The 25441-nt window shown below is 48.8% G+C and overlaps 1 protein-coding gene across 3 annotated transcripts in view; it reads left to right on the plus strand.

Moving 5' to 3' along the window:
- The first annotated feature begins 12857 nt into the window (after positions 1–12857).
- The window catches only part of LOC309539947 (transcription factor COE1-like), a 105613-nt gene continuing 93029 nt past the window's right edge, over positions 12858–25441 (plus strand). The window contains exons 1-2 of one of the 3 annotated variants that reach the window (XM_082236430.1): positions 12858–13237; positions 14436–14557. In XM_082236430.1, coding sequence (XP_082092556.1) covers positions 12893–13237; positions 14436–14557 — 467 coding nt within the window. In that variant the 5' untranslated portion in view covers positions 12858–12892. The remainder of the gene's footprint in view (positions 13238–14435; positions 14558–25441) is intronic. The other 2 variants (XM_082236428.1, XM_082236429.1) reach the window with 2 other exon arrangements.

Below are 25441 nucleotides of genomic sequence, written 5' to 3' on the forward strand. Positions count from 1 at the left end.
TCTAGCTGGGTTGCCACAGCCACTCTGGGCAGCTTCCAGCAGATATAAGAACACAATAAAACATCAAACATTAAAAAAATTCCCTGTACAGGGAAAGTCAGATAGTTGTTTATTTCCTTGGCATCTGAAGGGAGGGTGTTCCACAGGGCGGGCGCCACCACCAAGAAGGCCCTCTGCCTGGTTCCCTGTAGCTTCACTTCCCACAGTAGGGGAACTGCCAGAAGGCCCTTGGAGCTGGACCTCAGTGCCCGGGCTGAACAATGGGCATGGAGACGCTCCTTCAGGTCTACTGGACCGAGGCTGTTTAGGGCTTTAAAGGTCAGCACCAACACTTTGAACTGTGCTCGGAAATGTCCTGGGAGCCAGTGTAGATCCTTTAAGACCGGTGTTAAATGGTCCTGGCGGCCACTCCCAGTCACCAGTCTAGCTGCGGCATCCTGGATTAGTTGTAGTTTCCGGGTCACCTTCAAAGGTAGCCCCACGTAGAGCGCATTGCAGTAAACCAAGCGAGAGATAACCAGAGCATGCACCACTCTGGTGAGACAGTCCGCAGGCAGGGAGGGTCTCATCCTGCGTACCAGATGGACCTGGGAGACATCTGCCCTGGACACAGAATTAACCTGCGCCTCCATGGACAGCTGTGAGCTGCTGGTAGAAAATGAAATTTGGGAAGGGGGCAGAGCGACCCCTCCACAAACAAATAGGTAGAAACAAGATCGTTTCTGTGCTGTTTCTTTCACCCCCTAAAAAAAAAAATCCCTCTATTATTTTGATGCATTTGTATCACAAGGTTTTATTTAAGGAAGACACAGAGCCCAGAGGGAATACAATTAAATGTCAAGCCCCAAAGCATGCTTAATTTTTCAAAGCTCTAGGGGTTTGATAGCACAGTTGTAAGTTCTAGATGCTGGGAAGGGGGTTGTCAAAGGTGGTTTCTGGAGCCTCAGCAAGTTCTGTTTAGATGAGGGATGGAGAACGTAATCTAATATTGTTGGACTACAGCTACCATCATCCATGACCTTTGGCTATGCTGGCTGGGCCTGATGGGACTTTGAAGGGGGCACAGGTTCCCCATCCCTTGAGCCCATCGAGCTTCCAAGTTTAGGAGGTCGCCTCCCCAATTATCCTGCCTGTAACCATCATAGAAGATTGCCAGTTTAAGTGCTGCTTCGAAACCGGCCGAGAAAGCAAGGACACAGCTTCCTGAAGCAACCTGTGTCCTTGCAGGTATCAAGTGTTTCTGCCCTTCTTAAAATTAAAATCTGTGTTCTGCTAAGAGCCAGGCACACACCTGAATTCTGCAACATCAAGAAAACATGTTTCATTCTTACGAATTTGCATTCATCTGTTCCGGTTTGGTTAGTTAAGGGGAGAGTTGTTGCCTTGTCCTTTGGCTTCTGAGGTCTGCCAAGTTTCAAAGTCAATCTTCACAGCCTTATGCATTGCAAACGTACTTTAAAAAAAAATATGAAAATGTCCTAAGATTCCTGTAATAATAATAATAATTTATTACTTATACCTCCGCCCATCTGGCCGGCCCTCCTCAGCCACTCTGGGCAGCTTCCAACAAAATATTAAAAATACAATAAAACATCAGACATTAAAAACTTCCCTAAACAGGGCTGCCTTCAGGTGTCTTCTAAAAGTCAGAAAGTTGTTTATTTCTTTGTGGAACACCCTCCCATCAGATGTCAAAGAAACAAACAACTTTCTGACTTTTAGAAAGTCAGGGCGCCACCACCGAGAAGGCCTTCTGCCTGGTTCCCTGTTCAGGGCTCACAGCTGTTCCCAGAATAAGATGTTGTGCTACCGTAGATTTCATATGTTGGGAGGGGGGGTTTCCCCTCTCTTAAAAGTACTCAGACCTGCATTGTATTTTTCTGCATAGCTGAAGGTTTTCCCTAGTGCAGACCCAAACCGTATCTAGGAGGTGGCCCCATTTTGCACGCTGCTTTCTTTATTTTAGGGAAGAAGGGCAATATTGCATGAGATTTGGGTCACTAACCGCCTTTGCAACTTCTTGCCACTAGGTGGGGCAACGAGCCTATGTTCTTCCATGTCTGACTCTAGTCCTGGGAGGTTTGGTACAGAAAAACGCGTTCCGAGTTTAAGCCCAAAATGAAGAAAATGGAATGCCAAAACCATAAAGGAAATAAAAACCAGCCCCTTGACCTGTCGTCCTCCTGGAATTGCTGGACTCCCCAACAGTCTGGAACAACCTTTCTCAATTTTGGGTCTCCAGATATTGTTGGACTACAACTCAGATGGCTTTAAAAGAGGATCTCAAAGGCTGTCGTGAGGAAGAGGGAACAACTTGGTTTTCTCCTGCTCTGGAGGGTAGGACTTGAACCTGCGGCTTCAAGTTACAAGGAAGGAGATTTCAACTCAGCATCAGAAAGTTTTCCCTGATGTTAAGAGCTGTTTGACAGTGAAACAGTCTCCCTCTGGAGGTTATGGACTCTTCTTCCTTGGAGGTTTTTAAGGAGAGGTGGAACGGCCATCTGTCAGGGATGCTTAAGCTGAGATTCCTGAGATTGCAGCGGGTTGGACTAGATGACCCTCGGGGTCCCTTCCAACTCTACAATTCTATGATTCGATTATTCTACCCGTTGCTGGAAACTACAGGAGAGGAGGGGGCTCTGGTGCTCAAATCCTGTTAATAATAATAACAATAACAATCATCATCGTCATCATCTGGGTGGCAAGATGTGCCACTGCGAGAAGCCAAGTTACAGGGAACCAGGCAGAGGGCCTTCTCGGTGGTGGCGCCCTCCCTGTGGAACACCCTCCCACCAGATGTCAAAGAGAACAACAACTACTAGACTTTTAGAAGACATCTGAAGGCAGCCCTGTTTAGGGAAGCTTTTAACGTTTGATGCATTATGGTATTTTAACATTTTGTTGGAAGCCGCCCAGAGTGGCTGGGGAAGAACAGCCAGATGTGCCGGGTATAAATAATAAATTATTATTATTATTATTATTACTTGATGAGCCATTGGTCTGATCCAGCAGCCTCTTCTTAGGCTCTTTTGCGTGACCCGGCTGCAGGGCCCTTCTTACGAATGCGAATGGTGCTCTGCAAATGGATCCCTAGTGGGCACTGCTTTGGTGCTCCACGGGTCCTGAGATCGAAAGCCGGAGGCTCCCATCCCATTGGGGAAGAAGCTTTTCCCCACGGCGCCTGAGGTCCGCTCAAAAGGACTTCTCTCCCATCCGCTAATGGCCTTGTGGGATGCAGGTGCTGCTATTTCCGCTAGGATAAAATGCCCAAATGAGTCCATTCCCAGTAAAAGGGGTTTCCATTATCTCCCATTTCGGCTTGGCTCCTCACAGCAATGACCTCACTCTTCCCGGCCACCCCTTAACATAATCGCTCCTCCATCTTTGGGTGCATGAACAGGGAATTAGCGCCTCTGTTTCATTACCAGTGGGACGGACTTTTTTCTGTGTGACCCACATTCCTCTCGTGGGGATGGGTAATACTCTGTCCGGCTGCAAGCTGGTGGTGGGTGAGACCGAATCTGGCAGTGGGTGGGGGTCAGAGCCAAATGGAAAAGACCCCCCTCTCTCACACCTCCTCTCTCTCACACCCCTGGTCCCTCCTCCCTGCCCAGCAGGTTGCGGGCAGGGAGACTTCCTGATGTCTGAAATCACAAAATCATAGAACTGTGGTCCAACCCCCTGCAATGCCGGAATCTCAACTAAAGCATCAATGACAGATGGCCAACCAATCTCTGCTTAAAAACCTCCCTCTTAGCCTGTTCCACTGTCAAACTGCTCTTAGCATCAGAAAGTTCTTCCTGATGTTAAGTCAGAATCTCCTTGCAACTTGAAGCTGTGGGTTCGAGTCCTTCCCTCCAGAGCAGGAGAAAACAAGCTTGCTCCATCTTCCATGAGATATTTGAAGATGGCTATCAGATCTCTTCTCAGTCTCCTCTTTTCCAGGCTAAACATACCCAGCTCCTTCAGCTGTTCCTCATCCACAATCAGGAGCCTTGGATCTGAAGGGGTTAGGTCAAGAACGGAAAAAACCCTCTCATTTTTCTTACCTGGTGACTGACTTCAGCAAGACTGACCAAGAAAGAATGGCACATTGGAAGGCTAACAGATTTGATGTGGTGGTCCAGAGGAACTCAATTCAGTTGTATTAAAAAAGGGTGACCTAGGTGAACAGTAGGATCATATAACGGAATCTGGGCTGGTTCCATTGCTGAGCTGTTCTTTCAGTCAAGACATTTGGGATAATGTTTAGCTAAAATCTGCTCTCCTGTAACTGATGGTTTTTCCCTCCAAGGACTGCAGAGAACACATCTTTATTGCCTGGGTAGCTGTATAAAAACACTTGCATACACAGCAACGAAGAAAAATACTGTTGCTTCGTAACGTAAGACCAAAAGGGCAAGCAGTTTTTTAACCTTGGTTTTGTAAACCAGAAATATTTATCTTACTCTCTTCCACACTTGGGGTCCCCAGTTTGGTTGTCGTTTCATGCGTCCTGTGAAGCTGGTTCCTCTAGCCCAACTGAAGACCTTGGCCAGAAGAAATCAGAAGTTACGCCGGTTGAGTTCAGTGGCACTTGCTCCCAGGTAAGTCGGTCTAGGATTGCAGCCCTAAATCGGTTGGTCTTCACAAGACACTCTGTTGCACCCCTCTATGATTTGTGTGGCTTATGCAAGTTTGCAAAATTTCCCTTCATCTGCATAATTTATTCAGGTCCCACCCACAGGGAAAAGCATCAAACCACCCAGGGCATTCCATCCTCTGCAAATCTTTCTCTGGCTTTTGAAATTTCAGCAAGGGTTACCCACACTTATGCAGCCAAAGGGGGACAGAGACTCGCTGTGCGTTTTACTTTTCGGTGGCATCTGAGATTACCAGGGAGCTACATTCTGAACCCAGCGCTGTATTTTGCATCCAGCACTCCCTGTGAAAAATTGCCCTGTGCTGCCTGGTAGCTGGGATGGAACTGTGAGCTGCTTAGCAAAGGAGTCTCTGATACATACTCACACAGAGATCTTGGGAATGAGGGAGGGAGACATCCAGGGCTGGGAGAGGGAAGTGGTGAATGTGAGGGGCAGGCCTGAAAGAGCAAGATAAAACAGACAGGATGATGCTCCAGGTGAGAAGGTTCTGCCTTCCAGGTGAGAAGGATGATGCTCCAGGTGAAAAGTACTTTCCCCAAAAAACCCCAGAGTCCTTTCTGTTGGGGATAATTCAGACTGAAATTCCCAGGTGTCGAAAAAGGTTATTTATGTATGCCACCCTTGTTTTGTTAGCCCAAAAATGGAAAACGAGCGAGGTTCCAACAAAAGAATGGCAACTTAAGTTGACAGAATATGTGCAGCTTGGGGACTTAACATACAGAATAAGAGAACAAGAAGAACATAACATTTAGAGAAGACTGGAAAATGTTTATTGAATATATGGGAAATAACTGTGTACAGCTGAAAACGCTGGCAGCGTTAAGATAAATTCAACAGTGTAAATAAGTTTTGATGGATGTAATAATGGAATACTGAATGGTATAGTTTTTGTAAAATATGCAGGGGTTTATGATATGCTAAGTTGGACGCGGGTGGCACTGTGGGTTAAACCACAGAGCCTAAGATTTGCCTATCAGAAGGTCGGCGGTTCGAATCCCCGTGATGGGGTGAGCTCCCGTTGCTCGGTCCCTGCTCCTGCCAACCTAGCAGTTCGAAAGCACATCAAAGTGCAAGTAGATAAAGAGGTACCGCTCTGGCGGGAAGGTAAATGGCGTTTCCGTGTGCTGCTCTGGTTCGCCAGAAGTGGCTTAGTCCTGCTGGCCACATGACCCGGAAGCTGTACGCCAGCTCGGCCAATAAAACGAGATGAGCGCCGCAACCCCAGAGTCGTCCACGACTGGACCTAATAGTCAGGGGTCCCTTTACCTTTTATTATATGCAAAATGAACCATGGAAAGAGAAGAAGGGAAGTCCTTGATATCTTAAACCTGCTGGATGGGGTTTGATTGCATGCGCAACTGCAATTGTGCAGTGTGTGTGTGTGTACCAAGTACAGGGAGTTGCAGAGCCCTTGGTGTTTGTGGCTTTTCCTGCTTCCTGAGAGTCGCAGGCAGTGGCGTAGCATGGGGGGTGCAAGGGGGGCAGGCCGCACCGGGCGCAACATCGGGGGGGCGCGCTCGCTGCCTCCGGAGTCGCAGAAGAGCCTCGGGCGCAGGCTGTAGCAGAGCCGCATGTCTCGCGGAACTGACGAGCTGTGCGCACGTCCGGGCTGAAGGCGCCCGGCAGGCAGCGGCTCTCAGCGCTCGCCGCGGAGGACGCGCCAGGCAGCCCCTCCTCACAGCCCTGCCTCCGCCGCTGCTGCTGCAGCTGCTGGGCCATGTTGCATTTTCCTCGCCTCTCTGCCCCCCTCCTCCACCGGGCAAGCGGCGTCGTTTGGGCGGCAGCACCAGCGGCAACTCGCAGGTTAGGGGTTAGGGGGGGGCGCAAATTACTTGCCTTGCCCCGGGTGCTGACAACTCACGCTACACCGCTGGTCGCAGGACAACTCTGGAGCTACCTTTTTGGATTGGGCCGCTTCCCTTGGAAGGACATAGAGACTCCATGGCTGCTGAATTTTTTTCTGGTATGATCTCTTTATTTACCAGGTACACAGCGAGCAGGCAGGCATCCACACAAACTGGTACAGTCTCTTAAAAAGCAACGCCAGTTTCCTCAAGACCAGCAGCATGAAGTGTTGTCCCCGCACCCCGAATGCTTCTTGCCACCCAGCTGCAAAAAGATGGAAGAGTTCTTCCACTGTGCACCTATAAAATACGACCACATTTCCCATCCACCTGCCTTACCCCCCTCCCCAGCTTTCATGGAAGCTGTGGCATGCTCAATAGCTAGCAGTCACCAGCCATCAACGACAGTTAACTTGTGCCAAAGCCCAGAGTGGGATGGTGGTCTTTCCAGGGGACATTCCCACAGATCACTCGACATCTTGTATTTCGGTGGCTCATCATGATGTGCAGAATTGCTCTCTGTTGAAAAGCATTAAGAACAGAACAACAGGCGGTGGGATTGCAGAGAAATTTTTAAAAATTGGGAAATGATATATAATGAGTTGAAGAAAATGTTCAAATTAACATTTGTAAAAAAACCAAGCATTTTTGTTAGGGTTTGCAGGGAAAGACCTGCCAAGGAAAATGAAGAACATATTTATGTGCACAACAATGGTGGCAAGAGTCTTAATAGCACAAGGATGGAAGAATGAAGAAACCCCGACCAAAGAACTGTGGCAAGAGAAACTGATGGACTATGCGAAGTTGGTGAAATTGACACACAAACTATGTGATAAGGACAACTGTGACTTCAAAGAAGAATGGGAGCCTTTTACAAAGTACTTAAAGAAACAACAAAATGAATTGGACGCCTTGGCAGGTTTTGAATAAACAGATGCAAATTTATTTGTTAATATAATAGATGGATAATTTAGAGATTTTTACATTTTTATAGCATGCAGAGAATGATATGTGTTAATAAATCAGAAAGAGGAACTGAGGGAAGTTGTAGGGGGAGGGAGGGGTATGAGAGGGAGATGGGAGTGGGAAAATATAATTGGTGAAATAATTTATGTGGAAAAAGTCAATAAAAAATGTTAAAGAAGAAGAAGATAACAACAGGCTGCTGGATCGGACCAAGGGACCAGTTGCTCCAGCATCCTCTTTTCTCAGTGCCTGTGGGAAACCAGCACGCGGTATTTGAACACAAGAGCCTCCTTCCCCCCCCCCCATTGTTTCCAGCAACAAGCCCCCAACTGCGGAGGCAGACCATAGCCCTCCTGGCTAGTAGCCATCAATATCCCTCTCTTCCTCCATGAATTTGTCCAATCCTCTTTTAAAGCCATCCAGGTTGCAGGCCATCACTGCCCCTTGTGGCAGAGAGTTCCACAGTTTAACCATGGATGTGCAACCCGGCTTAGTCCAGCGGTTCTCAACCTGTGGGTCCCCTGATGTTGTTGGACTACAACTCCCATCATCCCTGAGCTCTGGCCTTGCTAGCTAGGGGTGATGGGAGTTGTAGTCCAACAACATCTGGGGACCCACAGGTTGAGAAAGGCTGGCTTAGTCGGTAGAGAACATGAGACTCTCAATCTCTCTCTTTAAAAATAAATAAATCATTTTTATTAAATTTTCCACTAACCAATCAAATCACAATAACTATTCCAAATTATACATATACATACCGTATTCTTCGCTCTATAAGACGCACCTTTTCTCTCCTAAAAAGTAAGGGGAAATGTGTGTGTGTCTTATGGAGCGAATGCTGGCTGCACAGCTATCCCAGAAGCCAGAACAGCAAGAGGGATCAAAAAAATTTTTTTTCCTTGTTTTCCTCCTCCAAAAACTAGGTGCGTCTTATGGTCTGGTGCGTCTTATAGAGCAAAAAATACGGTATCCAATAATCCAAATATTCTGCCAAATTTTAAATTTTTAATAGGACTTCCCATGCTTCAAGTACGGAGGGTTCTAATAATCTCCTATCTCTACTGCTTTTCGTGGTCATTTCCAATGGTTCCTCTAATTCTTCCAGTTGTTGACCTTCCTTCTTTCGCGGCCTCTGAGCTGTTCCCACAAGCGAGTTGAGACTCTCAATCTCAGGGTTTTAGGTTCAAGCCTAAAGATTCCTGCGTTGTTTTAGCTGACCCGTACGGTCCCCTTCCAAGTGTACAGTTCTATGATTGTGCGAAACTATCTTTGGATACCGAAGTAAATGTTTGTGTGAGCGCTAATCCTCACTCTCTGCCTCCACTGGCAGAATAAAAAAATTCCTTCCAGTAGCACCTTAAAGACCAACTAAGTTAGTTCTTGGTATGAGCTTTCGTGTGCATGCACACTTCTTCAGATACACTGAAACAGAAGTTGCCAGACCCTTCTATATAGTGAGAAGGTGGGGAGGGGTATTACTCAGAAGGGTGGTGGGAATGGGAGATTGGCAGATAGCTGAGATGAGCCTGTTGACGACTCTTAACGACTGTAATAGGTCTTACAGGAAAAGGCAAGGGGTGAGAAGGCAGTGATGCTTCTGATTGCTGTTGCTGGAAACTGCAGGACAGGAGAGGGATCTTGTGTTCGAAACCTGCTTCCATTAGGGCATTTACTTGACCACTGTGAGAAGGGAATGCTGGACTAGATGGGCTACTGGCCAGATCTTGCAGGGCTGTTCTTATGTACATCATTTTATTCTATTCCCTTACAGCTCACCTTTCCAAAGAGCCCATTCTGGCATACATAATCTCCCCTATTTTATCTTTGCAACAACCCTGCGAAGAAGACTAGGTTGGGAGACAGATGCTAACCCAAAATCACCTAGTGGGGATTCAAACCCCGGTCTCCCGGGTCTTGGTCCAACCCACTAACCACTACACCACACGCTTCACCTCCCATATGCAGAATGTCACCTGCTTTTGACGCAAAGGCTGGGCATCCATCTGCCAAGGATGCCGCTGCTGCAAATCAGACTGCAGATTCTGCACTGAACGGGGTTGGACTAGATGAGCTCTGAGGTCTTTCCCGCAATTCTGTGTCAGGACTGAAGAGGTGAAGAAGGAACCAGTGGCGTAGCGTGAGTTGTCAGCACCCGGGGCAAGGCAAGTAATTTGCGCCCCCCCTAACCTGCGAGTTGCCGCTGGTGCTGCCGCCCAAACGACGCCGCTTGCCCGGAGGAGGAGGGGGGCAGAGAGGCGAGGAAAATGCAACATGGCCCAGCAGCTGCAGCAGCACCGGCGGAGGCGGGGCTGTGAGGAGGGGCTGCCTGGCGCGTCCTCCGCGGTGAGCGCTGAGAGCCGCTGCCTGCCGGGCGCCTTCAGCCCGGACGCACACACAGCTCGTCGGTTCCGCGAGACATGCGGCTCCGCTACAGCCTACGCCCGAGGCTCTTCGGCGACTCCGGAGGCAGCGAGCGCGCTCCCCAGATGTTGCACCCGGTGCGGCCGGCACCCCTGGCACCCCCCACGCTATGCCACTGGAAGGAACTAGTGTGGGGTACTGGTTGGTGTCTCAGTCTAGGGCCTGGGAGACGAGGGATCTAGTCTAAGGTTACCAGATTTTTTTCAATGAATATGGGGACACTTTAAACAAACAGACATACTACACATTCGGGACATTGATGCTGCAGCGATGGTGGTGGCAGAGTGGCTGTCGCCTTGACCTCAACCGCCACGTTTCCCCTTCCTCCGAGGCTTCTATCTCCAGATTTGCTTTTCCTGTTTGTAGTGTAACTTCCAAAACTCACATCAGCAAATATCTCAAGACCTCCAGACTTCTGATTGTTAAATCTCAGTCTGTAGTGCACAGTGCCTTTCAAATAACGTGCTATGCATTTCAGAGCTTTCCAATCCTTAACAGTAGGATTGTTGACATGTCTGCTTGGCAAATTCGTGCTAACTGCAATGTCAGGTCTTGAACATCTGGCAATGAAGTTTAGTTTGCCTAGCACACTTCTGTACAGTGTAGTGTCGGAAAATGCTTCTTCAGTATCATCTACCTGATAACCTGTTGTCATTGGTGTGTCTACAGGGTTAGCATCCATCAGGTTTAGTTTGGTTAACACATCAGCAATTTTCTGTGACTGGTGTACTAAAATATTACCATCTTGGTCTCTCTCTATTTCCAGAGATAGGTAGTTGGTTACCTCACCAAGGTCTTTCACGTCAAAGTGCTCCTTCAGTTGAGCTAGGGCGCTATTGTACATTTTGACATCCTTCCCCAAAAAAAGAATATCATCAACATAAAAATAAGCAATACAGCTTCTTTTGAAAAACACACATGGATCAGCTTTACCTTGCTGAAAACCTAGAGAAAACAACACTTCAGTGAGTCTAGAGTGCCAGCATCATGCACTTTGCTTGAGACCGTATAGGGACTTTTTCAGAGAACAAACAAATTCCTGTTTTACTGACAAGGCTCCGACAAGGAGGGCCGAGAGCAGCGGTGGCGAGGCCATGGGAGCATCTCCAATCCCATTCCCACTTGCATGCAAGCGGGGGGGAGCAGGAATCCCTCAGCTGGGAAGGGAGAGATCCCCGCCCCACTCCTGCTTGCACAGAGGCTGCTCCGATAGGCAGCATGAAGCCTCCCTTCGCAGCTTAGTTGCTGGGGTCAGGGAAGGTGGAGGCAGCCCGGAAGCTGTGTCTTAGAGCCCCTGCACCACCACAATGTGGGGACTTCCCAGCAGCCCCTGAAGCCAGCCAGAGCCAACTGCTCCAGGTTGCTGAGACTGCTGCTGCTGAGTTTCCCAGGGACATCAGATGAAATCCAGGGACATTCCGGGGATGGAATTTGTCCGGGGACTTATTCACAAATCAGAGGACTGTCTCCGGGAAACAGGGATGCCCGGTAACCCTAATCTAGTCCCCAATCAACCATGAAGCTCACCAGGTGATCTCGGGCCACTTTCTCTCTCTCAGCCTAGCCTTCCCTACCCTCGAAGCGCTGTTGCAAAGATAAAATCGAGTGTGGAGATTTGATGTACGCAGCCTCGATTTCCTTGCGGGAAAGGTGGAATATAAAGGTACTAAGAAAAAAATAAATGAAAACAAAATATGCCGTTACTCCTGCTGCCCATCCAAGCTACTGGACTCCACCTGTAAGTTTTCGTTCTTCCCCAGTGCGCCTGTGAGCAGGAGAACTTCCTGGCGGGCTGTGCCGAATGCAAAGTGATTTCCAGAGGAGCGAAAAGTCTACTTTCCCTCAATTCAGTCTTGTTGCTTTTCCCAGGCTAGGTGCTTCCTGGAATAATAATAATTAAAAAAGTAGGTGCCATCAGCTTTCATGTCCCACTTCAACCACATTCACACATAACTCCATGCCAAAAGGTGTCCCAACGTCACTTGTGAACACCAACATGCAGGTTCGATGGGGTTGCATTAAACAGGTCAAGGTGGAATGCAGAATCTGGTTGCAGCAAAGCCTATTTGCAGGGCTTTTGGGGCCTGTTCCTGGTTGGGTGCATAGGACCAGCCCCTCCCCAAAGTTGCTGGGCATTGCCATTCAAACGGTGTGTGTGAGACACATCCTGTGACAGATTATACAGGTCAGGACTTACCTGCCCCCCCCCAATATTTTATTCAAGTTGGTACCCCAGAGTGAGTGGGTGGAGGAACATGTGGAAGAGAGCTCAGGGCAGGGGGCGACTTAGGGTGACGCACTTGTGGTGCTGGGTGAATCCTGGTCCAAAGACTCCTCTACAGGGCTGGTGTACAGATGAGAGAATCGGCTCTCAGGGCCTTGACATGGGGACCAAAACTCCTCTTTTGCACAAGGAGACAATCCTGAGAACGTTTTGGGGAGCAGGTATCCAAACGCCTGCCATGGGGGAAAGAAAATCTGGGGCCAGAGAGGGTTTTCCCACTTTCCACATGCTTTTGAGGGGGGTGAAATCCGTGGGGTTTAGAGAGGCACATCTACTTTTGGAGTGGGGGGCGCCATATGGAGAGGTCCCGGAGGCAGCGCGCCCTTGGAGAGGATTTCGGGGGTTCGCTGGGGACTTGGTCTTGGGGGCTACTTGGGAGGCTGCTCCCCTGGGTTTTTTTGGGGGTGGCGGCGGCTGGGGTGAGATCTGTGGGATTTAGAGAGATGCATTTCTTTTTGGGGAGGGGGGACGCACAGATGCGGAGGCAGTGCGCCCTGCAGAGGGCCACTCTCAGATGGGGGGAGGCTGCTCCCCGTCCTCGTCCCCCGCGCGCCCCCCGCCCGCGGCCATCGTCCTCCTCCTCCTCCGCCGCCGCCTCCTCCTCCCCCTCCGTCCGTCCGTCCCCCCGGAGTCCGCTCCTCCCCGGATGATGTCAGCCTGCCCGGCCCGGTGGCTCCAGCCCCCTCCCCTCCTCCTCCTCTTCCTCCCTCCCTGGGGAGGCGGAGGGAGGCGGCATGGCCCGGCTCGGCCCGGCCGGAGGCGGCGGAGGAGGCAGCCCCGTCGTCCCCCTGCGCCTGGAGTCCCCGTCCGCCGGCCCCGCGCCGCACTGGCTGGCGGTGCTGATGGTGCTGCTGCCGGACGGCGAGGACGACGACGAGGGCGACGAGGCGGGAGCCCAGGCCGGTCGGCGCAGGAGGAGGCGCAGGAGGCGCGCGAGAGCAGCCGCCGCTCCAGCCGCCGCCGCTGGGCTGCTCTCCGGGGACCCTCGCCGGAGGCTCCTCCTGCTGCTGCTGCCCGCGAATGGGGGCTCCGCAGGCGGCAGCGGCGGCGGCCCGCGCTCCCACCCGCCTGCGCCCTCGGTAAAGCCCCTGGGGGGCTCCAGTCCCGGGGGGTGGGGGGCTCTCTCCAGAAGGGGCGCCCCAGAAAGTGCCAACTGTCCTCCATACCCCCAAAAAACGCCGCTCACTGTCTCTTCCCCCACGCCACCCCCATCCTGGGTCCCCAAGCGCCCTGATCCGGAGCGCGCACCGCTCCCCCACTCACCTCCCTCCCCCGGTGCGCCCCTGAACTTTCTCCGCATCCCGGGACGGGCCGCCCGTCCTGTCCCCTCTCTCCATCACTTCTTGGCGTCTGCTCTTGATCCGGCCCGCCGGGCGCTCGTCCGGCCTCTGAACTCCTCCTCGCCCGACCACCCATCCATCCATCCGGCGCCCTGCCCTCTCCATCCCTCCCTCCGCCTCCTCACCTCCTCGGCATCCTGCCTCCATCCCTCTATTCTCTCTCTCTCCTTTGCTCTGGTCCTTTTTGCGCCTCCTCCGGTTGCCCTGACCCCGCTCTCTCTCTCCATCCCTCCAGCCACTCCTTTCTTCCTCTGCCTCGCGCTCTCTCTCTCTTTCTCATCCCTCCTTCCAGCCCCCTCTCTCTCCCCTCCTCCTCCCCCCTTTCGCCACCTCCTCCTCCCCCCTCCCCCTCTCCCACCGGGGCTTCTCTCCCTGGCTCTCCTCCTCTGCTCTGATTCCCTCCATCCCTTTCTCTCTCCCCCCCCCGCACAACCCTCCCCTCCCAGCTGCTTGGCTGCTGTTCTCTCCACCCCCCCTTTACACACAGCCAGTCCCACCCCCCGCCCAACAAGAACCACCCTCCCCAGTCACTTGGAAACAAACAAACCGGTCCAAAATACTCCGCCTTTGGATTGTCACCCCTACACCTCGTGGTTTTGCTAGCTGCTCAGGAGCAGGTGGCTGAGGGGGGAAACTCTCTCCCTGAATCCACCTTGGAAGCCGCTGGATTTTGGTTTTCTGAAGAGATCCCCTCTTTCTGTTTTGCTTTGAGGGGGATTCTAGGGGTTTGCCCCCCACCCCGCCCCAAGCTCGGGGGGAATTTCCAAAAAAACAAGCAAGCAGAGGAGCCCCAAACTTTCTTCGGTGGAAGCCCTCCCTGACTGGGGGTTGGGGGTTGGGATTGTTTTGGCGAGAAGACCTGTTCCCCACCCACTCCGCGCCCCCTGCCGTGCACACCTAGGACCCTTAAAAGGCTGTTTTGATGTTCTCCATCCAGGAGGGTCTCCCCAGAGGTGGGCTGACCATGAAGGAAGAGCCTTTGACCGGTGGTGGGCTGTCAGCTGTGAGGTCTTGGATGCATGGGACTGGCATTCTGGACGCCAACACCGCAGCTCAAAGGTAGGGCCTGAAGAAGGCTTGCAGCAAATTCTTACCCCCCCCCAAAAAAAAAAAGAAAGAGAGAGGAAGAAACTCCCCCAAACTCCTTCTTTCAATAGTTTTCTCTCTCTCTTCCCCATCCCCAATTCCTGTCTGTTTTGAAATTTGCCAAGAATTTACTGGGTTCTCCTGCAGAAGTCAAGGCAATGAGTTTTGGACGGGAAAGGTGTTCATTCTTCTTTATTTTTTTCTTCCGATGACTCCGATGACTGGCGCATGTTATTCCAGTTCTCCTGTTTGACGGGCAAAGCGTGTTGTTGATTTATTCGCTACATCTTGGGGGGGGCTGCTTAAAGGAAGGGGGAATTTCAGGATTGCAATTGCGATTATTTAGTTTTCGGGAGGGTGTAAGGCCTCCACCACTTCCCCTGCTAAATCTCCCGGTAAAACACCAACCCTAATTCTAAGTAAGAGAGGAGGAAAGACAGGTACCTTGATTTCACCTTCATTGTTGCTCTTAAAGTTTCGCTATAACTCATTGGAACTTTCATGGATATAACTCTTTTCAGATGGATTTTTCAGCAGAATCAAAAACAGTTTAGGTTGGAACTGACGGGAGGTGTCAGATAACATTTATATGAATACACACACACACACACACACACACACACACACACACACATACACAGAAACTGGTTTTATATTTCTTGTTGTCAAGCTGTTGGAAAGTGTTTCTGAAGTTAACACTTTGGGGTGGAAAAGCAAAACAGAAAGTTAGACTGATGCCAAGGATGCAAGTTCGCAATTCTGCTTGCAAATTTCTTAAACAGACATTAGTGGTTTGTTGTTGTGTTTTTTTAAAAAAACAACAACAACTGTGGGTTTAATTTTATTATTCCTCTCTCCTCCCCCCAAGTATGCTTTAATTTGGTGCTCTCGTACAAAATTGCTCCACATCGCAAACTCCTCTCTCGCCCCCACCATTCCTTTCTATCTTTTACAATTATTCCTGTTGGTCGATAAGCTGGGATGTATGAATCATTTCTCCCTGGGCTCCATGGCTCCGGGAGTTTGCTTCTTTTTTATTTGAATTGATTTTCTATCGATCTCAAATGTTCCCTGACCTTTGACATCTGATCTTGCTTGACATTTACTTGAGGTTGCTTAAACAAAGGAAGCAAGAGTTAGGTTGCATAAGTAACCATGTAGCAGGGATACAACTCACCCCCCCCATTTCTCCTGTATATCATTCACCTGCAATTTGCAACTGAATTTATTGTTGTCAGCCTGTTGTCTCCTGGAGTTTGCAAACCTACTAGCTGGGTCCCGTGCATCGCTGACCCAAGTCACCTTCTTTGGCTATATGATCTGAGAGTTGTGCCCTAGTAAAGGGTTTCGCGGCGCACTTTGTAGATTTATTTGTGTCTCTGGAAATGCTAATGCCGCAGGCTTTGAAAGGCCTGTGCAGCTGTGCTGTGCCTGCCTGGTCCCTAGTGCACCCCAGGTCCCCGAATAAATGTTGAATATTTTAGTGGCGGAACACATGCTTGGAATGCAGAAGGTACAAGCGTGGGCATCTCTGCTGAAAGGATTTCAGGCGGCATCTGGGAAAGACCGGGAGAGCTCTGAAGAAATAATTTTGTGCTAGCTGGCTTGAGTCTTTAATGTTGATCATTCCTCTGTTTTCAGTGTGAAAAGGCATAATCCACCCAGATGTTCTCTGGAGCAAGCAAGGGGGAGCAGAACCTTCTGGTGGATCATGCCCAGTTGTACTTTACAATTTTATCACCGTTTTTTATTCTCCCCGGAACACCGTGTGTAGGCTAGAAGCTGGCGGAAAGTGACTGGTTTGCTGCCTCAGTTTCTCCGTCGTTGAGTCCAGCCCTCAGGCCTTCCATCCTGTTTGGGGTATTTTTTTGGGTTTTTTTGGTAGAATGCCCCAAACAGAGACGTAGGCAGCTTTGTAGTAGTTTGCAAGAAGTAAGGGTTTGGATCTGTGTCGAATTAGGTCTTGCCGTGGGATTTCGCGCAGCTAAAAATCATCGTAATTACCTGAGTCTGGATGAGATTTGTGAGTGGGCTTTTTTCCTAATGACCCAAGAAGAGATGATAACCTGATATGATAATTAGACATAAGAAGAGGCAGCGAAGCTTTATCAAGCCAAGGAGTGTGTTCACCTCCCTTTATCCGGGGGCCCCCTAACAAGATATTGCATTTCTCCATTATCTCCCTGGACTGAGCAGGTCACCTCAAATGGTTAAGCAAAACTGGAATATCCGAGGAAGGCAGTGTGCGAGACACAGACAAGATCCCTTGATAGAGTAAGGATCAACATTTAAAAAAAAAAAACAAAAAACAGAGAACGTTCCCCTTGTTTTTGCATGAACCATCCAGGCTGATTTCACCCAGAAAGAATTTGCACTAGATTTGTTGATGTTGTTGTTGTTTTGTGGCAATCTCCAGGAAAGAATGAGAAACACTTTCTTTTTTTAACCGTAAACTACATTGAGATATTGTATCTTGCTTGCAGCCCTGCCTATTCCATGCAACTGTTTTTCCTGTTGCATCCTTCCCAGTCCTTTCGTCACCCCTCCGTTCTGCCCTCATCTTCTTCCAAAGGAATAAACCACACTTAGCGTAATAGTATATTTACTAGCCTGGCACCCTCCTGCTGTTTTGGACTACAGTTCCCCATGCTGTCTGGGGCTGATGGGAGTTATAGTTCAGAAATATTTGGACGGCGCCTGGTGGGCCAGGGCTGATCTCATCTACCCGCCCCACCTCTCTCTACCCCGTTCATTTTCTGTGCTTGTGTTCATCTGTGCCGGACCCCAGCATTAGCTGAGATTTATATAACATCAAAATATATAGAACGTATGCAAACAGGCAGTAAACTCACTGCCATTCCTAGGGCCCAGATGCCAGAAGTCAGAGCATGTTTCGTCTGACTGTGTCAAAGCTGTAAAGCAAGGCATGGAATGTATTTGCCAGGGGCTCATAGGCTCCCGCCACCCCTGTTGTGTTGACTTATCTTGTCCTGGTGTCAGGTGGTTAGCGTTTTCTCCTAATTTTTGGCGCTGATTCTTCATAATGCCTCCTGATTCTGAATCTTCGTTCAAGAGAAATTCTGAAAGCTGCCGTTTCAAGAGTTCACCGCCCTTACCTTCTTTCGGCAAACTTTGCCATGAGTTAATTTACATTTTTGTTTATTTGGAAGCATTCATATTCTGCTTAGCATTTCAAAAACCCACAAGTGGTGCACAGCCTAAAATAAATAAAGGGTCGTGCTCAGAGCAGTGCCAAAATGAATGCTCTGTCAGAGCAAGAATTTCTCTGTGGGCAATGGAACGTTATCCCTGCCTCCCACCCACCCTACCACCAAGTTTATTCTGGGGGTTCCCCTATACTTCTTGAAACAGTTAAACTATGGAACTCCCTGCCACAGTGATGGCCACCAACCTGGAAGGCTTTCAAAGAGGATGAGACAAATTCATGGAGGAAGAGAGGGCTATTGATGGCTAGCAGGCACAATGGTTACGCTCTGTCTCCACGCTTGGAGGCAATAATGCTTTTGAATCTCAGTTGCTGGAAACTGCAGGAGGGGAGTGCTGCTCTTGTGTTCAAATCCTGCTTGCAGGTTTCCCACATGCATCTGTTTGGCCACTGTGAGAACAGGATGCTGGAGTAGATGGGTCGATGGTCTGAACCAGCAGCCTCTTCTTACATTCTTCTTTGGGGATGGCATGGGGCATAGTGGGGTGGGAAGCTTTGCGCCGCTGTAAGCACTGAGTTGAATTCTTCCCAGACAAGCAGGCATTGGCCAGCCTGTTCTGCTGCAGTACCCAGTCTCATGCACGCAGCCACCAACAGATGCCATCAGCCTGATCAGTTAAGTCAATTGCACCGTAGTCTTGAACCTTCCTGCTTGAACAAGTCTCGTTGGTTTAAAAAGCACGTTCAGAACTAATAGTCTGTAAATCAGTGGGAAGAAGGGCTTCATCATAGACACCAGTATGTCCTTTTGTGGTGGGGGGGGAGTTGTTTAAAAAGGAAACCAGTCGTGCCGGAGTCGGCTTGCATGTTGAAAGCAGAGAGAATTCAGCCCACCTGGGGAAAAGTTTGTGTTCAGCTGCAGAATCGTGCCGGATGCAAATGAATCAGATTTTCATTAAGCACCTTGGGTAATCTGGGCTGCAAGGGAGGGGACGATGTCAGGAATATTTGCACAGGCGGTTCAAGCACATCCAGCCTAAAGTGGCCCAAGTCGCAATATTTTGACTTAATAGCACAGTGGATGGTGGCTGTTACCTTCTGGCAAGTGGCGGTTTCTGAGACTTTCCAAGCGTTTCCGAAATTATGGGGAAATAGGGCTTACCCTGTGCAAAACAGAGAAGGCAGCTTTGTAAAAAATGTACATGGGAATAAAGAGGCTGACCACAGGATCCAGCCAAAGGCAACGCTGGCACCCTGTTTACCTTGGGCAGCAGATGTGGCCAGATGTCAGGATGGACAAATCTCTTCCCATCCCTCTCCTTCACCTGCAGATCTCAACCTGGATTGAATGTGCAGGTCTGAACTCTGCAACCTTCCTCTGGAGAAAGCATCCTCCCCGCTGATCAGCTGAGCAAAAATCTTGGGGAAGGGGGTGAGATTTCGGGGGGGGGTGTACATGTTTTGGAAGGGTTTTTTTAGTGGTAAATAATATTTTAGAGGCTAATAATATCAGTTGCTGGTCGGTGAACATAGCTGTCAACATTTTCCTTTTTTCCTTTATTCCGAATAGGATTTCTTGCAAGAAAAGGGAAAAGTTAACAGCTGTGTAGGTGAAGGGAGAGGGGGAAGGGGACTGCTGCGTCTCCAACCTCTCAGCCATCATTCTTGCCAGTTTTCTTCGTAGTCGGAGGTAACACACCTTTCCTTTCCTTGAGCTCGAGCTTCTCTTGATCGGTTCACACTCAATTTCCAGTCCCTCCACCGGTGACGGAATTGATGCTTGACTTGATCGTTGAGTCTCCCAGAACTGTCTTCTCCGTTCCGGTAGCCAGAGAATGATAGCCAACCATTTTCCTTTCCTGCTCCCACATTTTGCTCCCACCCCCTCTGCTCAGAGAGAGAGGGGCATCGATTTGTTGAAAACCTCTCATGGATTTTCGATCGCGACTGTTCAGTTTGGAGGATCAGATTCCTGCAGCCCTGCTTTCTGCAGGGCTGCCCTTGGAGACAGATCCGAAGGCTCCCACTATTGCAGTTGTTGTTGTTGTTTAGTGGTTTAGTCGTGTCCGACTCTTCGTGACCCCATGGACCAGAGCACGCCAGGCACTCCTGTCTTCCAACGCCTCCCTCATGCTGGTAGCTTGGAGAACACTGTCCCACCATCTCATCCTCTGTCGTCCCCTTCTCCTTGTCATCTTTCCCAACATCAGGGTCTTTTCCAGGGAGTCTTCTCTTCTCATGAGGTGGCCAAAGTATTGGAGCCTCAGCTTCAGGATCTGTCCTTCCAGTGAGCACTAAGGGCTGATTTCCTTCAGAATGGATAGGTTTGATCTTCTTGCAGTCCATGGGACTCTCAAGAGTCTCCTCCAGCACCAGAATTCAAAAGCATCAATTCTTCGGCGATCAGAATTCTTCCACTATTCCACTATTGTAGGCTACTTATCAATATGTGCAAACTGAAATCCCAGGTTTGGATCTTCCGTATCGATTGCCATTTCCCTCCAGGCCAAATTCAAGGTTCTGGTGTTAACTTTTCTGAGATCTTGCATCCTTGATGCCTTCTCCCTTATATTCCTCACTGAATACCAGCTGATGAAGCTCTGAAGCACTTCCTGTTCTCTGGGAAATGGTGTGTAGAACGCAGCCCTTTCTCTGTGGAACCCACTCACCCTTACACTATATGTTTTCTGCCGCTCGTCACTTTCCTTTCATGCGATGGCACTGCTGTTTGTTGGCTGGCCTCGTTTTCAGAAAGAACGTGCTCGTTCTTTTAGGCTTGCTGTTATATGATTTGATTAGGTTATTCAATTCCCACACCACTTAATATGTATAATAATAATAATAATAATTATTATTATTATTATTATTATTATTATTTATTTATACCCTGCCCATCTGGCTGGGTTTCCCCAGCCACTCTGGGCGGCTCCCAATTGAGTGTTAAAAACAAGACAGCATTAAATATTAAAAAATTCCCTAAACAGGGCTGCCTCCAGATGTCTTTGAAAGAGAAGATAGCTGCTTATTTCCTTCACATCTGGTGGGAGGGCATTCCACAGGGCGGGCGCCACCACCGAGAAGGCCCCCTGCCTGGTTCCCTGTAATCTCACTTCTCGCAATGAGGGAACCGCCAGAAGGCCCTCATCGCTAGATCTCAGTGTCCGGGCTGAACGGTGGTGGTGGAGACGCTCCTTCAGGTATACAGGACTGAGGCCGTTTAGGGCTTTCAAGGTCAGCACCAACACTTCAAATTGTGCTCGGAAACGCACGTTTAAAATATCTCTAAGCGGTGTACCAAAAATGGAAGCGACAACTGACAACTTCAGCAAAGTATTTGCAAAAACACACAATTGCATCTTTCGAAAACACCCTGCGTGCGCCACATTTGTAGAGGCTCTGAGATTGAGCGTCAAATGCAGAAGACCTGACTATGCAGTGCGCTTTTGCGGTTAACCCTCTAAAGTCTAGGCCAGCCTAGTGCCCTCCGGATGTGCTGGACTACAATTCCCATTAGGCTGTGCAAGCTGGGGATGATGGGAATTGTAGTTCAAAAATAACCAGTGGGGGTACTGGATGAAATAAGGCTGTGCCAGGCCTGCCTCCAAGTTACTAATGTCATAGTTTGGGGTAAAAATTATCCTCAGTGGGGCAAATTGTAGTCATTCAACCCAGAGGAGTGATGGGGGAAAGAGTTATAGTTTCTCCCTTGCAGCCAGTGTGGTGTAGTGGTTAAGAGCGGTAGTCTTGTAATCTGGGGAACCGGGTTCGCATCTCCGCTCCTCCACATGCAGCTGCTGGGTGACCTTGGGCCAGTCACACTTCTGTGAAGTCTCTCAGCCCCACTCACCTCACAGAGTGTTTGTTGTGGGGAGGAAGGTATAGGAGAATGTTAGCCGCTTTGAGACTCCTGAAGGGGAGTGAAAGGCGGGATATCAAATCCAAACTCTTCTTCTTCTTCTTCTTGGAGGTTTTTAGCAGAGGTTGAGCGGCCGTCTGTCATGGATGCTTTAGCTGAGATTTCTACCTTGGAGGGGGCTGGACTAGATGGCTTTGGGGGCCTCTTCCAATGCCACAATTCTATGATTCTGCTGTGTCTGGGCAACATCTGCTACCTTTGGTTCTGGAGGCGGTAGGCAGCCATTCTGGCCATGGATAGAGTCACAGGTTTTTAACTTTCTCGTTCATCTGCGCTCTTAAAAATATTAAACTGGGATAGCTCAGTCGGTACGGCCTGAGACTCAGGGTCGTGGATCTGAGCCCCACGTTGGGCAAAAGATTCCTTCATTGCAGGGGGTTGGACTTTTGTTGTTGTTTAGTCGTGTCCGACTCTTCGTGGCCCCCTGGACCAGAGCACGCCAGGCACTCCTGTCTTCCACTGCCTCCCGCAGTTTGGTCAAACTCATGCTGGTAGCTTCGAGAACACTGTTCCACCATCTCGTCCTCTGTCATCCCCTTCTCCTTGGGCCCTCCATCTTTCCCAACATCAGGGTCTTTTCCAGGGTGTCTTCTCTTCTCATGAGGTGGCCAAAGTCTTGGAGCCTCAGCTTCAGGATCTGTCCTTCCAGTGAGCACTCAGGGCTGATTTCCTTCAGAATGGAGAGGTTTGATCTTCTTGCAGTCCATGGGACTCTCAAGAGTCTCCTCCAGCACCAGAATTCAAAAGCATCAATTCTTTGGCGATAATATAATAATAATTTATTATTTATACCCCGCCCATCTGGCTGGGTTTCCCCAGCCACTCTGGGCGGCTTCCAACCGAATATTAAAAACAATACAGCATCAGACATTAAAAACGTCCCTAAACAGGGCCGCCTTCAGTTGTCTTTTAAAAGTAAAATAGTTGTTTATTGCCTTGACATAGATGACCCTCATGGTCCCTTGATTCTGTGATATTCTTTGACAACAGAATGTTGGCACTGAGCAGTGTCTCTTTTCTTTTTTATAAAAAGAAAAACAAAATTAACAAACAAGGGGGTGTCAGTGCCCATTACTTTCTAAAAGTGTCGTGGGCCCCAGCACAAAATGGCACACTGGTGAGTCCCATCACAAAAAAACCCCAAGCCATTTATGAAATTAAAGTATGAATCTAGCTGAAAATATAAAATAAAATAAATGGGATGTGGATGGGGAGGGAGTACCAAAAAAACCAAAACAAAAACAAACCGGGGTTCACAGCCATTACCTCATAAAGAACATTCTCAGGAGGTTTACCCCCCTTTATTTTATTTCATATTTCCCACTGGATTGTTGCTTTAACTTCATAATAACCCTTGCATTTAATAATATTAAAAAATCCAGTAAGCCTGCAACTTACGTGGGGGTTGCTTTCCGGAGATCTCGCCTACAGCCAAAATTGCGTATAGTCAAAGCACTCCAGGTTCACTAGTAAGTGGAATTTGCCAGACTGTTTTTCCCCTTAAAAGCTGACCCCTTTTAATTTTAATTTTTTTTAAAAAAAAATTGCCATGTGCGTGAAGCTGAATGTGCACAAGTTAAATGCACGTCAGTTGCAGGTGTGCTGTAATTATTTAAAGTTGGGCTGTGCAGCCCACTTGTAGGAGGATATTATTCTCCAGCCCCAGGTGTGAGGTGCTAGTTGAGGAATCCCACAATGAGACAATTCACCCGGCCTATTGTTTTGAACTCAACGGAGGCTCTGTGCCCACACCTGCTGCTTCCAGATTATCCCAGGTGCTCAGCAGTTTTTCATCCTCAAAATCTCCAGCCTGCATTTGTGGACAGTCTAGCCAGTCTTTCCAAAATGGCTTTCACCCCACTTATGCACCTTAATGTTGATGAAGCAGGACGGGTGTTGAGGACGGGTGGCGGTGGGAGAAATCGAGTTTTGGAAGAAATGGCACAAGCTCAGAGATGCTGGAAATGGAAAGGCTTGTGGCTTAGGCTAAAGGCAGAGAGGTGACAGCTGGGAATTGGCAAGGAGTTGGGGGAAAGGTTCAGCAAAAGACTAGCAAAATGATCAAGGGGGTGGAGCTACAGCAATTTGGATTTTTCCAAATTTGGAGAAAAGGCAAGTAAGGGGCAACGTGATGATGATGATGATGATGATGATGATGATGATAATTTATACCCCGCCCATCTGGCTGGGTTTCCCCAGCCACTCTGGGCAGCTTCCAGCAGAATATTAAAATACAATGATACCTCGGGTTATATAAGCTTCAGGTTACAGAGGCTTCAGCTTACAGACTCCGCTAACCCAGAAATAGTGCTTCAGGTTAAGAACTTTGCTTCAAGATGAGAACAGAAATTGCACAGTGGTGGTGCAGCGGCAGCGGGAGGCCCCATGAGATAAAGTGGTGCTTCAGGTTAAGAACAGTTTCAAGTTAAGTACAGACCTCCGGAACAAATTAAGTACTTAACCCAAGGTACCACTGTACAGTGATTCATCAAATATTAAAAGCTTCCCTAAACAGGGCTGTCTTCAGATGTCTAATAATAATAATAATAACAACAATTGATTGAAATACAACTTAAAAACAACATTAAAATGCAGCCTCATTTCAGTAGAAACTCAAATCAAAAACTAAAAGTCCAATAGCTGTTTCTTTCTTTGACATCTGGTGGGAGGGCATTCCACAAGGCGGGTGCCACCACCGAGAAGGCTCTCTGCCTGGTTCCCTGTAACCTCACTTCTCGCAGTGAGGGAACCGCCAGAAGGCCCTCGGAGCTGGACCTCAGTCAGAACGATGGAGGTGGAGATGCTCCTTCAGGTATACTGGTGATAGGAGCTTGTAAGATTATGTCATGGCACAGAGGAACTGGACAGAGAAGAGTTTTTCTCCCTCTCTCCTAGGACTAGAACTCATGGGCGTTCAGTGAAATGGGAGTGGGAGGTTCAGAATAGATAAAAGAAAGTCCTTCACACAGCGCATGGTTGTTGTTTTTTTAAAAATAATAATCATTTTTTTGATACAAACAACAACCGCAAAAGACACAACAACAAAAACCGTAATAACAATAATAACAAAATTGAACAATTCATATTTAAATACACTGATATATCTATGACTGCACCCTTTTATCAATATTTTCCCACCTCTCTCTCCTCCCACCACTTCCCCCCTTATCGCTTAAATATTCATTCCAGATTCCTTCATATTTATCCATTTTTAATTTGCATCAACATGCAATTCGTTCGTATTTAGCGAATCTGTCCATATTATCAATCCATGTGCTCAATGGAATCTTTTTGCGGCTCTTCCAATTCATCAAAACAAGTGGGGGTTTTTTTGCTTCGCATGGTTGAGCTATGAAACTCTCTGCCACAGGATTGGTGGAGTACTTTAAAAAGGGGATTGGATAAATTCATGGAGAAAACGGTTGTTGATGACTATGAGCCAGTCGGAGGCAAAGATGCTTCTGAGACCCAGTCGCTGGAAACCATCAGAGGGCAGAGATGCTTTTGTGCTCAGATCCTGCTGCTGGTTTCCTACAGACACCTTGTCGGCCACTGAGTACAGGATAGGGCATTGGCTTCATCCAGAGGCTCTGCTTATGTTCCCTTGCAGCTATGGAGGCTCTGATGTCCATGGCCAAGGGCACTTGAATTAGCCATAGGCTCACCAGCCCAACAGGGACACGGGTGGTGCTGTGGGTTAAACCACAGAGCCTAGGACTTGCTGATCAGAAGGTCGGCAGTTCAAATCCCTGCGATGGGGTGAGCTCCCGTTGCT

This window comes from Podarcis vaucheri (genome assembly GCF_965113315.1).
Source record: "Podarcis vaucheri genome assembly, chromosome: 9".
In the NCBI taxonomy this organism is placed as follows: domain Eukaryota; kingdom Metazoa; phylum Chordata; class Lepidosauria; order Squamata; family Lacertidae; genus Podarcis; species Podarcis vaucheri.